Source organism: Musa acuminata, chromosome BXJ2-2, assembly GCF_036884655.1.
Source record: "Musa acuminata AAA Group cultivar baxijiao chromosome BXJ2-2, Cavendish_Baxijiao_AAA, whole genome shotgun sequence".
Lineage (NCBI taxonomy): Eukaryota > Viridiplantae > Streptophyta > Magnoliopsida > Zingiberales > Musaceae > Musa > Musa acuminata.
In genome coordinates, this window is record NC_088339.1 from 28,777,454 (window position 1) to 28,792,820 (window position 15,367).

At 39.0% G+C, this 15,367-nt stretch overlaps 2 protein-coding genes across 7 annotated transcripts; both read right to left on the minus strand.

Annotated features, from left to right (window-relative positions):
- Nucleotides 1-14,574, minus strand: LOC103975585 (NEP1-interacting protein 1). 6 transcript variants are annotated; one of them, XM_065096411.1, is made up of 8 exons: nt 14,122-14,574; nt 11,850-11,997; nt 8,213-9,111; nt 3,545-4,162; nt 3,132-3,283; nt 1,344-1,427; nt 1,019-1,186; nt 1-332 (listed from the first exon to the last, which is right to left on the minus strand). In XM_065096411.1, exons 4-8 carry the CDS (start codon nt 3,789-3,791, stop codon nt 198-200), a joined length of 786 nt encoding a protein of 261 aa, XP_064952483.1. In that variant the 5' UTR covers nt 3,792-4,162; nt 8,213-9,111; nt 11,850-11,997; nt 14,122-14,574; the 3' UTR covers nt 1-197. The 6 variants fall into 6 exon arrangements, with proteins under 6 accessions (XP_064952483.1, XP_064952482.1, XP_064952481.1 ...); XM_065096410.1 differs by having other exon boundaries at nt 8,213-9,193; XM_065096416.1 differs by lacking the exons at nt 11,850-11,997; nt 14,122-14,574 and adding an exon at nt 834-891 and having other exon boundaries at nt 202-332; nt 8,213-9,365.
- Nucleotides 6,026-6,667, minus strand: LOC135604841 (protein S40-5-like). The gene has a single exon (XM_065094496.1). The coding sequence runs from the start codon at nt 6,665-6,667 to the stop codon at nt 6,026-6,028; it is 642 nt and encodes a 213-aa protein (XP_064950568.1).
- Nucleotides 14,575-15,367: the final 793 nt, after the last annotated feature.

The window sequence follows — 15,367 nt, forward strand, 5'->3', positions numbered from 1 at the left end:
TTGCCAACCAAAACCAGCAGCTTGTCATTCCAACTATAAAGATTTTTGTGCATTTTTGCCAGGGGTTTCTAGTTGCTTTTCTCTGTTAACTCTGCAAGATGAAACTATATTAGCTTTGTTCACATTGAATGTGCATCCAACATTATTTCTCAGGATTATGCAATCTTTTAACTCAGAGAATTTCAGATTGCCAGATACTAACTCCAGCCTGAAACCTCTTGCCTGCAAGTAGGGCAGGAACCATGTTTTACAAGCCACAAATCAATGCAGACCACATGAAAAAGGTGTGTACAAATCGGCAATCTTCTTGCGTCTTCACCGTTGATGAAATCCTGTGAATATTCTTTGTATTAGACTTTGAAAAATGTAGGTAAGGCAGAACTTTATAAAATGAATGGCAAGAAGAAATGGAGATGTAAATGACATTAGGAATTTCCACCAAAATATTCTAAAAACATTTAACAATTAAGAATCTAAATGAAACATATCAGAGAAGTTCAGAAGGAAAAAATGGTTCCTTTGGTGAAATGTGTGGTTGTTAATTGTCTATGGCAATGCCTTTGGACAATTCACTCATGCCAGCAAGTAGGTTCTACTTAGTAGCAGAAAATAATGGTAGATACATGCATTTCCAACAGCAAGATGCAAGACAAGAGAGGGAACATATGTCAGTTTTTAGATCCAGATATGTCCTCATCAAATGTGTGTCTACTCCTCATCTTTACCTTCGACTTATTTTCTTCAAGTAGGAAAATTTTCAAACATTCATAGAGTTAAATGCAGATTCCTTATTAAAATATTTGTAACATGGAAATTAATCTTGATGAAAGAACCTGGAATCAGATTAGCTGGGGACCTCCTCAACTTCTTTGTTTCAAGTAGTAGTTTACACTGAAACATTCACAGAAGTCATATAGGGGGTGCAGATTTCTTGAAAATTTATAGCCATGGCACATTGCAATCAATATGAAGGTGTTTCGGTGAATGAATGTGTTGATAGTGTACTTCACAAACATACCTGCAGGCAGACGGCACAGCATATTGTCTTCCCACAAGAATCAATTGTCTCCTTAGGACTGATCTCAAACATGGGCAACTTTCTGATAACATTTGGTAATAGACCCTTGTCCTTGTTTACATCAAAGATATCTGAACTGTCTCTGTAGCTGGGTTCGGTTGCATTGATCTTAGATTAAGGATCTGCTATTAGTCGCTCCAATAATGTTTCTGTTGCTTGTGTTAAACTATAAAACTAAGAATTCCTATTTTTCTCAAAAGAATAAAAAGGTTAAGATAATACTTTCAATTAGTCTTTTTTGAGGAAAGGAGTATCAAGTACTTACTTGCCATTGGTATGCTTTGAGCAATGCTGGGCTGACCCATTCTCGAAATATCTTTCCATCAAGAAGGCTGTCAAAGATGTCTAGCTGCAATTATTTTTTGCGAGGAAAAATAAATTAGTCTATATTGATTGAAACCATTCATCTTTAGGTATCTCATTTTATCACTCTCTTGTTAGGTAGGAATGTTAGCTTAGAGACACATCTCCGATGATGCCATCAAGTGAATCACTCTACTACTAGAAATTTAGAGCAATATCTATAAATAAAAGCATTTTAAAAAAATAAGATAAAAAACACACAAGAAAAATCTTTAAGACCATTGGGATTTCCATTTCCTAATTGCAGTCTATTGCTCCCAAGACTCCAGAGAGTGGATCCCCATTTGATATTCTGCCCAAATTGTTCCATCTCTCTATTAAATTTCGATTAATGAGAACTACGATTTGAGATCAAAATATATATTCTTCTTTTTTTCAATGTGGTCTCCAATGTTATATATATATATATATGTGTGTGTGTGTGTGTGTGTGTATAGATATATGTATACATACATATGTATACATATGTATATACATATTTATGTATATACATATATATATATATATATATATATATATATATATATGTATGTTTGTTTTTCCACTTAGATTTTCTAAATCAAGACACTGATAAGATTGAGATCAATCCTATTCACCATTAAACAAAATTCATGAGATCCAATTGCCATTTACTAGAACTTTGTGGTTCATTACATAACACCCATTGACCCAAGAAAAGCTCAACAACATCACATCTAGGCAATAAACATAAGCAGCCTCATTAATTACCTGGATGGCTTCATTATCCATTTATTGCTAATTGAAATACGACAGGGATTAGGATAGTTGATTGTTGATATAATTTGCCCGTCTATCACAATCAGTGATGGATTTAGACGAGAACTGCATCTGCTACGTGACATGTCCACCCAAAATTTTCGGTGACATGACATCAGTCCCTCAAAATTCTTGATCCAACTATAGTGTTTTCAGACTCAGCCATGACTTGGCCACTCCTCTTTCAAGAAAACATGCCATTGCTTTTGGGATATTTTCAACGAATTTCTACTTTAATTTTCCTTTCCAAAAGAGAATGAAACCACTATGCCAAGTACAAACATCAGTTTCTATCATATACTTCCTGTGAGAAGGTAGATGGAGATGTAGAATCAAAATTTTCAATCCAGTAAACACTTTGTGAGTCACTGCAGCTGGTACTTCAGGGTTTTATTTTAGTCATTTTTTGATCCTGACATGTGCCTCACCAGCTAATTTTCTTCTCTGTTGTATTAAGGAAACATAGTACTGCATATCTACTCAAAATCAGCTGGTGCCGAAGGGGTGGGAACAAATAAATCTTGTCGAGGAACAAAGGAAAATGAAGAGTTTTCTTGGAAAGTGTGTATGTTGAAACTTGAAACGGTTCTACATTTGAGACTTTGTGGAAATGGTGCTCAAGGATTTGCCGAATTCTCTCGGTAGAAACCTCCCCTTCTTTTATCAGAAGACTGTATTATCAAGATCTGGATCATGTTATGTTGTTCTTGAAAGGAAAAAGAGCTAGGCTATTGGATATATAGCAATATCAAGGGTGCTGTACTCTTGGAAACACCATGATATACTCGATGAGGAAATCTCTAATTATTGTATTTTCATTTATCTCTAACAAGTAATCCAGTTGCCTATACAAAAAGAAGGGAAAAGGGGGGAAAGATCTGTCGGAGCAAGCTAGAAAGTTTTTAGATCTGACCTTGGATAAAATCTCTCCCTGGAAGCAGGATTCCAAGACGTCCACTGAGACGATTGCGCCGGAAATTGCTCCAATCCCAGCACCTCGGAACAGGCCAGTCTCTGTAGTTTGGCCCTTGACTGCACCTGATATCAACCCAACCAAGGATCCACCTGCATGCAACTAGCAAGCTGTCGATGAACGGAAGAAAAACGAAAAAACAACAATTCTAGGATGAAGGAGCTGTTTGCATGAACTCAAGCTTTTTTTCCTACACTATTTATTTTGAGCTCTGATTAGTCTCCTTTATTCTCTTCTTTTGTTTTTACAGAAATTTTTCAAGAACTATTCTTTCATTTACATCTGCAAATAGACATGACTAATATTGTTTAACTGAGGAAAAAGAGAGTAAGATACAGATAATGAGGTCTTACACAAAGCAAAGGTGCAAGTAAGGACAGCGAAGGCTACTTTCCTCACAATTTTCACGCAGAGAAGCCAGTGTTCAAAACCGGAGTGCTTCCACCATAAACCCTCCATTGTGTGTGGTTTTAGACCTTCAAGACTGTGATTAGACGAAGCATTCACAGGGGAAGAATTTATAGAGACGAAGAAAGCAAACAAGGCCAAAATGGATCCATGGGAGGAGATGAGGCATTTAATATCTGACAGATACTGCATGTGCGAGAGGCGACATGTACATCCTATACCAAATACTGGCGTGGTTTCTTCTCGCAGTCTATCTATCAGGAGAGTAGATGAGCATTAGAAAACTTAAAAGACCAGGAGGCCAAAACGGTGGGCTGGCACCGAATCTGAATTGGTGTGCGAGATAAGACATTTTTTGAGGCAGATGTTGCCATATCAAGCGGCGCCTTCAATGCCGTTTGCAACGGTGGAAGGAGACTCGGCAGCTGCGGGCAGATGCAAGTACCAAGAATGGTTCTTGGAGAAGGCGGCAGTAAACTTCACAGGTACGCATGCTTCAAATGGTATCCTTCTACGTTGGTAGCGAGCCCACAATTATTTTTGGATGCCTCCGACGTAAATACCTGCACAGAGTTAGTTGAAGGGTAAGCGGCAGACTTGGCTGTTCTTGTATGAATTCACTTCTGCTGCAACCTTTGGGTCATAGAGGAAGAACCCAGTTAGTATTCTTCTACTTTGCTAAATGTTTCTGGACCTGGCAAGCAGCTACTTTTGTATCTATCTATGTACATCTTGTTCCCTTGATGAGATGGACCTTCCCTTAATTTACAATGGAGGAATCTAAAGCTGTATCCCCATACTTTTTCTTTCTTTATTACTGATAACTACAAATAATTTTGAGGCTTGCAACTTCTAGCAGCCCTAATCAAACTGTGTCTACTGCATGAACATGAAGCTCTTCATGTATTACAGATATGAGCCACCAGGAACCACTAGTCAAGGACGAAGAGCTCAATAACTATGTGCATCGATCTGTCCTTTGCCAGGTAGTAATCCAAGAAAGCTACACTTTTAGACAATAGATTCAGTGGATTTTGGCATCACTAAGCACCGAAAGAAGCTTCAGTGTATGCAATGGGGCAGAGGCATTCGCTTGGTGAACCTCTCTCACCATCACAAGAAAATAATTCCCCGGGGATATCACAGTAGAAAACTAATATTTTTGGGATCGTGCACATTCCGTGCACCACAGAGTTGACTTCAGCATCGTTTGTCACTCATGATTATGCCTTCCACTACAAACCCACAAAGCTTTGATACATCCGAAACGAATGAAAGAAGATGAGTGGCAGAAGAGGTGGAAGAGTCCTACCCGTATCTACCGCAGCCACAAAGAAGGGATCCAACATCAGGTGCATGGACAATGAGCTCAGGGAGGAGGAAGAAAGATAAATTCCTTTAAACAGCAGTATCCCTGCCTTCTCTCAATCACACTCGCATTTAGTAATAAAGAGTTCCACCTAAACTTCAATTCAATTTCAATCAAATCAAACAAAAATCAAGTCTAATTTCGAGCACAAAAATCATATTTAAATTAGCTCTAAATCTTAAAAGTATTAAGACTCTTTTAAATCGTAACCTAATTATGACTCTATCCCTATCTCATCTATATAAAAGGAGGCAAGCCCTATCTAAAACATTTTCATATCAATTCAATCTCAATCCTAGTAGGACTAGGATCATGATAATCCCTAACCAATTAGGACAACCTCCAATAGAAAACTCCTACGATTACAAGGAACTAAAGATAAGTTCTAATCATATTAGGTCTTTAGATGCCATCAATTCTATAAATCTAAGGATTTGTAGTCCCTATAAAGCCTCTTGAAAGTAATATAAGTGGTGCCTCCTCTTAAATTCTTAACTGAGAAGAAAAGAAAAAAAAGAGATAAAGCAAGTTCGATGGTCATTTTTCTTACTTGCAATGTAGAGGTCTTTTTTGAGTTACTATCAAATGCAACCAAATAGCAATTTTAATCAATCTTAGCCTATCAACTTATACCGAGCGCTAAAAGAAGAAGAATGTATACATCCATCGGTCAAACAAATAAAATGTCTCTTCCTTAAAAAAAGATGATCATAATATTGGTTCTTTTCCTATCAAACTTATTTATTATGGAACCATGAGTGTCTCATGCATGGGCACTCACCCATCATCCCATCTTCCTAATCTCGTTAAATGTGTATATAAATCATCCTTATTTGATCCAAGCACTATCAAATTGAGATTAATATTATTTTTTCTTCGACATTTGGCTCAACATTGAAAGCAAACAATTTGTCCTCCAAACTCCACACGGCCAAAGGACTTCTTCACTAACCACGTAAAGAATTCTCCTTTTCTTTTGTTCTTTTTTTTTAGAAAGAGGGATAAAAGTAGAAAAAAGAGTGCTACAGCATTTGGCCCGGTTCGGGTCGGTTCAATCTCAACCGAAGAAGCCGGTCTGGCTCCAGACTGTGTCGCGGACCCGGCTCATGTCCCGGCCTTTCAGTGTCCTCCCCACACCCTCCAACACCGAAGTGGCCATGCTCTTCCCCTGCGCCCGCGCTAGGTACTCATGCGGCGGAAGCCACTCCCCGTCCGCTTCCTCTGCCTCCTCCCGATCCGGCAAAGGCCCTTCCCAATCGGACCGGAGCGACCGCGACCAGGCCGGCACATCCACGGGCGCCGACGACAACGACGACACCCGGTGCCGCCCCCGCGACACCAGCTGGGAAGCCGCCGGCCCCCAGCATGCGTCCTCCAAGGCGAGCGAGAGGCCGCTGACTTGCCGGTCGTCCAATCGACGGGATCGGCCCCTCCGCCGGCCAGGATCACGCTCGTCTTCGTCGGCGGCGGCGTGGAAGGCGGGCCAAACATCATCCTCCGCGATGTCGGGGAGGTCGGAGGCGCCGCCACCCGGGTGGCCGCTCCCGCCTCCGCCGCAGAAATGGGCAGGCGCCGCAAAGAGCCGCTCCGCCCCATGCCTCCTCTCCTTGGTCATAACGGCCTCGCCCGTCCACCCGCCTCGACGAAGCGCACGTGGCGAGCGCAGACAGGCCCGACGGACGGTGAGGTACCGCCACATGGTCGCGAGAGAAGGTGGCGTCGTTATATATAGCGCAAGCCATCGGTTTCGCGCTCGTTTCATTTGAGGTTGGTTTCATTTCGCCGGCTGTTTGGTGGTTCCTACTCGGCGCCGGGACCCGCATCATTCCATCCTACGATAACGTCCAAACTGGTGCGCCTACATCCACGTGGGTACTTGGTGGGGTGGACCAACTAGTGGTCGGGCCGACGCTTATCCATCATTTACAATGCCTACAAAGGTTCTTAAGCTAATGTTTAAACTAAATCACCATATCATTCACCTATCATCTCTCATAATCACTAGTCAATTTTATAGTATATTGCATCATTCCATCCTATGATAACTTCCAAACTGGTGCGCCTACATCCACGTGGGTACTTGGGCGGGTGGACCAACTAGTGGTCGGGCCGACGCTTATCTTTCATTTACAATGCCTACAAAGGTTTTTAAGCTAATGTTTAAACTAAATCACCATATCATTCACTTATCATCTCTCATAATCACTAGTCAATTTTATAGTATATTGCATCATAACAAGAGATAGCCCACCTGCACACGTACACACACACACACACAAAAGAATCGTTATTGATCCGAGTTGTTTGCACCACCATGTGTGATCACCATTCAGAGTCTGATCAACAGTGATGCAATTGAAAAGAATAGGAAGGGACAAAATAAGCCACGACACAAATAGATAATGATGGTCACAATGTCTGGACAAGTTCCACATTACCCATGGATGACCAATCACGACAAAGTGACACGACCCAGTTAATTGAGTTAGCAGGGATGACACGAGGCAAATTGATGGATAATGAGACCTGATGGCATTCTATTGCACCATTGTGAACTAACGGATCCTGTTGGTAATTAGTGATTGGGTAATCTCTGAGATTAGTAGGTGTGTTAACATGGCAATCGGAACAAGAGGATTTTGGGTCAAGTGGGGCAGATTGGGCGGTGGAGAGGGAGGGGAGGGAGGAAGACCAAGACCCCAAGGCCCACCTAGCTTTGTCCTCTGTGAACTAAACTAAAGGCCTCGACTGCCACACGGCTCAATAACCCGTCCCATCTCATCACAGTAGCCTGTCCTCTTTCTCCACCCAATGTTCCACTGCACCCAAGCGCAGATCTAGCTCTCGATCTGAGATTGTAGCAGATCGAGTTACCCCAACCCTCTCTCTCCAATCGAGTGAAGAGTATTGCCATGCGCAAAACAGATCAGCTAAATGGCAAAATGGAGATGACATGTAAACCATGAAAGACCAAGTCATGGTTTTACGGATCCTACCATATGCAACTAGGGAGACAAACTTTATTAAGAAATTAAATTGGTATATAGTATATATAGGAGTCTAACTACCATCAGTTTCGCTAGATGAACAATGAAACAACTGCAAGAACACGAAAGCTTGGAGAATAAGTAAATATGAGCAGCGGTTGCATCATAATATATATCTGTAGAACCTGCAGAATCTACATGTATGGCATATGTTTTTTCACCATGCATTGGATGGAGGAACAGTGTTTAGTTGGTACCTTGATGCGAGCTAGTATAACAGCCTCTTTTTGGTGACAGTGACCATCATGGACTGAAGCACTCCACCAGTGAACTCTCAGCAGCTGCTGGTCCCCCAGATTGCCTCTTCCTGCCAATATACTTGAGGCGATCCTCTGTGGGTCACATTGCCCAACACCACTGGAAGCCCGCACGGGGGGCCCAGTCTAGGAACTGCCATCCTGAGCGGGCCCCACGTCACAGAAGCTGGCCGTCAGGGTTGGAGCCAAGCAGGACGATGCAGTGGAAGCAGGGCTTTGGACACAATTATTCTGATGACCATCATGGACTGAAGCACTCCACCAGTGAACTCTCAGCAGCTGCTGGTCCCCCAGATTGCCTCTTCCTGCCAATATACTTGAGGCGATCCTCTGTGGGTCACATTGCCCAACACCACTGGAAGCCCGCACGGGGGGCCCAGTCTAGGAACTGCCATCCTGAGCGGGCCCCACGTCACAGAAGCTGGCCGTCAGGGTTGGAGCCAAGCAGGACGATGCAGTGGAAGCAGGGCTTTGGACACAATTATTCTGATTCTGATTTCTGAAATCAGAATCTGACCTGCTTCTGGACACAATTATTCAAACTCACCCAAAGCCCAGCTCCTTAGGGCTTTGACTGGGGCATTAGTGTGTACAGATGAATGTGACTGAAGTATTGTCATATACTCATGAATGTATATTGGTGCTGGCATGTGGGACAAATGATTCGAAGTGGGACTATGGTGCATGACAAAGGCTCCAAATTTTTCTCATGACATGTTCTAAGAGAGGACTTGGAAGGGGAATGTATAAGTGAATAATTGGTACCCATTGCAGTACTTCCCATTGGTACCCATCGTTGTTGGGTGATCAGCGCATTGGAGTTAGTGAAATAATTGTGCCTAGGAGGGTGAGCCATCCATGAAATAATATAACTCCACATAAGATGAACTTTAATAGCAAGCAGGAGACTTGTCTTTGAACCTCAACAAAGTAACAAAAGCATGTCTTCAACAACTCATAATATGATGATATGTTTATTCTAATAACGTCACATGATCATGGCATTGAAGAGCAATTATAACAAAAAAAAAAAAAAGCAATCACTCACCTAGACCAAGTGACACGGAAGTGTCTAATTTACTATAATATGATATTTTTTTCGGCCAATAATGATGTCTTCTTTAACTCAACTCATTCAAATATGACAGTAACTCAACTCATTCAAATATGACAGCTTATCAGTATATTCCCTACAAGTTAAAACTGTTTCAAGGTACTTTTCTTCGTGACAAAGGAATACATTAAAAGAGTTGGGTAGTAGTTATAAACATGTCTTCATGATCAAAGAATACATTAAAGGAGTTGGTTAGTAGCTATAAACACTTAATTTTGAAATTTCTTATGCATGAAGGGTTGTTTCATGCACTAGTATTTATTTTGGTATTTAGGACTTATAAAGAACTTTAGAAAACTGATAATATCTTGGCAGAAGCTCTCTTGGAGAACTCCCTTAAACTTTGTATCTCTTGGATGCGTCCTTGAGTGGTGAGTCTTTTGATTTATGTTCTGTATCCTCGTTTATAATCCTTGGGGTGATGAATTTCTGTATCCCTTTGTGATTTTAACTTGGTGGTGAACTATTTTTCGATCTTCTTTAAGTTTTATTGTGAGTTCGTGCCTTTTCTATTCAAAACACTCATTCCAGCAAATACAATTGTACTGCGACTTTTCTTCAAGAGTTCGTTCTTTGTTTACTATGACATTTTCTATTTGAGAAACTATTGCATCGGTTTCCTTTCGAAATCCATTATGCATTTTACCCTCCCCGATATCACCAAGTAATAGTTATGTAACATTCCTCATATTTTTTAAATTTTATAAAAGCTTTTTTGTAATGTAGAGATCTAAATATAAATATTAGAAATATAATATGATTTATGAAAGATTCATATTATGTTAAAAAAAATGATGGACATGTGTCACTAGCTAACCTAAGGTTGGTGCTACCTAAGTTTATTCTATGGATGACACATAAGCCTCTTTCATGCATGCATGTCATCTTGTAATTCTTATATTAGCCAAATCAAATGCATTAAAGGAGAGAATGAAATATATGCTACGTTGACGTTTGAGCTTCTGTTTCATATTTATTCTTTGATATGTTCCAAAATGCCTCGTATGTCATTGATATGCTTCGAAATGTTTCATATGCTATTGATATACTTCGAAACATTTCATACACCATTGATATGCTCTGAAATATTTCATATGTCGTTGATATGCTCCGAAACAATTCATACGCCCTTAATATGCTCCGAAATGTTTTATATGTCGTTTATATGCTTCAAAACATTTTATACACCATTGATATGCTTCGAAATACTTCCTATCCCATTGATATACTCCGAAATGCTTCCTATGCCATTGATATGTTTCGAATATGCCATTGATATGTTTCGAATATGCCATTGATCTGATTCAAAATGTTTCATATGCTATTGATATACTCTGAAACATTTCTGATATGCTCTGAAATATTTCATATGTTGTTGATATACTCTAAAACATGTCATACGCCCTTGATATGCTTCGAAATGTTTCATGTCATTGATATGCTCTGAAACATTTCATACGCCCTTGATATACTCTGAAATGTTTCATATGTCAGTTGATATGCTCCAAAACATTTCATGTGCCCTTGAAATGCTTCGAAATGCTTCATGTGTCATTGATATGCTTTGTAACATTTCATATGTTATTGATATTCGAAATGCTCCTTATGTCAATGATATTCTCCAACTAATCTTACTCCCTTGTTATGAACAAAACATACTTCGAATGAAATGATATTGTAATTCTACATTCGTTGAGTGACTATCTATGAACTCTTGTATCACTGCCTTGTATTTGGTACCTTATTTGTTTGAAACTGTCCTCTTTCATCATGGATATGTTAGTCGCTTGCTGAGCTATATATGCCCACTCCGTTGCTATATAAATTTTTCAGGATAGCTTATCACTTGCTAAAATGTTTAAATTGAGCTGCGATAGTGGAAAGCTAGAAGAGTTTGGGCAAACTTCTAGTGGATAATATATTTTTGTTGTATAAGTACACTTGATGTTTAATAAAATGTTTGATAATAAATTTGAACTTATGAGTTTTCTAAAAGTTTAAAGAACCTCTCTTGTTTAGGATATTGGAGTGTTAAGTTTAATTTGTGTAATGATATGAATATGTGGTAAATATTGATTTTATGATTATATAGAATCTCACACTTGTGGATTTATGAGGTGGTTATTGTCTTTATGAGTTGATTTCAGATTTTTTGATTCATTGAGTGATGTGGTATATGAATTTAAACTACACTGATTTTATGAAATGTGGAATTATGGATGTGAATGACTTGAATGTTTTCTCAATGAATTATTGTTGAATTATAATATTATCGAATTGGTGTTTTTTTTATGGTTACTAATTAGAAGGGCACTCCTATTCTCTCAAACTTTCTTGTTAACTCAAAAAGGGTTTACTAAATAGATTACAAGAATGATGGAACCAAAAATCTGGTCATAAGAAATATAATACATGCAAAATGTCATTGAATCTGCTGGAAAATTGTCACCATTAAACACTCACCTTTGGCAATGTGACGACCAGCACGAACATGCCTCATGGCAGCATCTCTTTGTATATTATGGTACTGTAAGCACAAGCAGATCATACTAGTATCACAACAGTGATAAATAAATGACCACTCTAAGCTTGATAACTGCTCCAATTACACCTGAAAAGGAGTAATATATAATGAACACATAAATGATTAATATTTGATTAGCCAGAATGATAAAATTTTTACCACATTGAAAGAAGTATTAAATGGTTTTATTACATGTAAATATTATAAGACAATTTGAATCAGAAGCTGGACAAACAGGACCTGTCCAACTGCAAATTGTAGTGTCAGTTGTGAAACATATACCTTACGAGGTATTAGGCCATCAACCTGCCTAAACAAATGAATAATTTGGGTCCACCAGGGAATACCTAAAGTCATTGTCTAATTATCAAACCAATTCAATGAATTAATAGAATCAGCTATCATTTAAAAAGACAAATCACAGCATCAGTTGCATAGACTAGTGATTAATGTTAATTTACAGCTTCGTGAATTGCAGTGTAATTCTTGAATTGCTCAGTGATGCTCCACTTTCAAAATGTTATGAGTGACCAGAATATCTTCCCAAGTTCAGATGTAACATAGGCATCAATCTTGGACGATTGTGTTACATAATGGTTGCCTATGATACATAAGACACAAAGACTACACCTGACAAATCTTTATTGAATATTGCTAGATAGTGCATAACTGTTTTACTGCTTTGGCCAACATAAATAGGGATCATTAACTTGTGAGGAAGGTGAATCATTTCAAGAAAGTTTGGTCTGACAAAGCTACTAAATTTACCTTGAATTCCAACTATAAACATTTGTGCGAAAAATTGCAATTTCAGACCAAACAGCAAGGCACAAACCAAAGATTGCAAATGAATCATGAAATTTTCCTTTTGCAAATCAGATACATAATCGTCCATAGCATGATATCAGGAAGTATTATTAGTGATCCCACTATCAAAAACTTTTCGTATTACCCATGGTATCTGGAAAACCTAGTGGACAAACTGCAAGTAGAGGTGCAGAAGAGGAAACAAACGGAGCAATCACTAACAACTTAGGAGTTAATAGAAGATCAAATATAATTCACATAAAATCTAGGTCATTGCTTAAAGTTAAAGCACTCCGAAGATTCAATACAAAACTCTGCAAGTGAAAGTTTCTCATCAAATGTGAATCATAGGTCAGAATGCAGATTAAGGTTGCCAAGAAAATGTTAGTAGGTATGCTGACACAAATTCTCGACATGTAATTCTAGCAAGAAAAAAATATATGTTTGGGGTTTTTAGAACAAATAGGTGAATTTGTAGAAATCTGAGATAAGCTAGCAGGCTGTGCATATGCATTAAGAAGCAAATATAAAAAAGAAAAGGAAATTGATTGTGAATCACTTAATTAATCAAGGACTTTGAAGAAGTAGAGTATAACGTTGAAAAGCATGAACAGTCCTTTCCAACTACCTCCTTTGACAGTGTAGCTAAATATCTATCTCAGCACTTATGCTGCAGATGATGAAGCATAGACACCACTCGTAAAACCATTGATATCATTTACAGGGCAGGAGTATTTTGTGAGGTTAGACGGATGAAGTGAGCAAACTTCTTGAAGATAATTGGCACTCTTGATCGCCAAGAATCTGCTGGATATCCAATAGCCAATAATTTGCATGAGCAAAGCCCATACAGAGTATCCATGCTTCACTTGCTTGATTGCCCTAATAGCTCAATCTCCCCGAGCGAATCGATCGCCACGAGAACATCGAAATCCGCAAGATATCAGCACCAAACCAACAATCATCCTCGCAATGCCATCAAAACTTTCGACACTAAACCCAGAAACCGAGGATACAAGAAAAATAGGCGAGCAAACAGACGATTCTTAAACGGAGAACAAGAAGCAGAGTTCACAAAGAAAGAAAAGGAACTCGACTCACAGAGGAGGAAGAGAAGGCCGTCGAGTAACCCTCGCTCTGCGTTTCCCTTTCCCTTCCTCGAAAAGAGAGAGAGAGAGAGAGAGAGAGAGAGAGAGAGAGAGAGAGAGCTGCTTCCACCAGGAAATCGTTACAACAAACTACCTAACATGAACGACGTCATATTTGTGATGATTTCGTTATATTACATAATTACCCTGAACCTGTATTTTACTCATAAAAAATATAAAAATTGTTGGGAAGGATGAGTGGCTTACGGTTGACCGAACAGTAAAAACTGGAAGTAATAGAAAATTACAAATTTACCTCTGTTGACTATGGTTGATCATAGTTGATCAGTCAACTTTCTCTTGTTCTCCGCGGCCGCTGCAATGAGCACAGTGACCGGCCTGCGACAGAGATCCGACCGGACGTCGGAGACGAGGACGAGAAGCTTTGGTCGGATTTGGGTAGAGTAGTGTTCTTCTCCTCTCTTCTTCTCCCTCACGACTTCACCCTCACCCCTTTGCTGCCCTCTTCTTCCGCACCCTTTCTCTACGTCTTTTCCCATGTGTTTCTGCCGTTCCCCAAAGGTCCATAGAAGCGAGGAACTCTTTCACCCTATCTCACTTCTTCTCCTCAAAGCTCCGTTTATAGGAGCGAGGGAACGAGGGCTCGCTTCCCGCGTGGGCGGCTGCGGCATGAAACACCTGCGTGCGGCGGTGCGCGAGGGCAGCAGGCATGCCGGGGGGGTTGTGCGGCAGTGAGCGACGCCTCGCCTGAGGGGGCCACGATGGGGCCCGCACAATGGGATGTTGACGGCCAACATCCCTAATTTACTTCAATTTGAGTCAATTTCTACAAAAATAATAATAAATAAATTATTTCTTAAACTTATCGAATCCCATAAACTGACGGACTCGATTCTCCATCACATTTCGTGTAAGATTAAATTGCAGTATCATACCATCAATTTGGGTATCCATGGGATCAAGAAATAATGAGCTTTTAGGCATCCTGTTAATAAGTTAAAAGTATATTTTGAAATATTATAAAATAATATTTTATATTTTAAATAAGATTATATAGAGTTTTAGGAATAAGAATTTTTAGTTTCAAATATATTGAAAAAGATTTCAAATAAGATTATATAGAGTTGTAGAGATTAGAGATTTTTATAATTAATACTTATAGATCTATGATGTACATGTAGATCAATTAATACCTCAAAGTACTCAACTCAAGTGTTAGAGTCAGTAAGTATTTTTTAGAATTTAATTTAAAAAATTTCATCTTGATTTTTTCTTTTAGTTTGATCTTGGACTAGTAATATCTTATTACTATTATTTTATAAGATTCAGTTGAGTTTATTTTGTAAAGAAAAAATTTAAAAAAAAATTAATTTTAAAAGTTCAAATTAATGTGAAAAATTAAATGATTATACGTTGATATTAATAGAGAATTCACTTTTGGTAAATTCTTCTCTTTTTGTAAATAGTATGGTATCAAAAGAGAACTTACATGTGTAAATTTATCACAACAAAATGATGTGACTGAATGAAAGATTTAATAT

Excerpts from the sequence above, each read along its gene's own strand:
- LOC103975585 (XM_065096411.1), bottom strand. The coding sequence starts at position 3,791 with ATGCAGTATCTGTCAGATATTAAATGCCTCATCTCCTCCCATGGATCC. Across the intron at positions 1,428-3,131 it reads AGGGAGAGATTTTATCCAAG|CTAGACATCTTTGACAGCCT; the intron begins GTCAGATCTAAA and ends AAATAATTGCAG. Across the intron at positions 1,187-1,343 it reads TCAAAGCATACCAATGGCAA|ATCAATGCAACCGAACCCAG; the intron begins GTAAGTACTTGA and ends CCTTAATCTAAG.
- LOC135604841 (XM_065094496.1), bottom strand. The coding sequence starts at position 6,667 with ATGTGGCGGTACCTCACCGTCCGTCGGGCCTGTCTGCGCTCGCCACGT.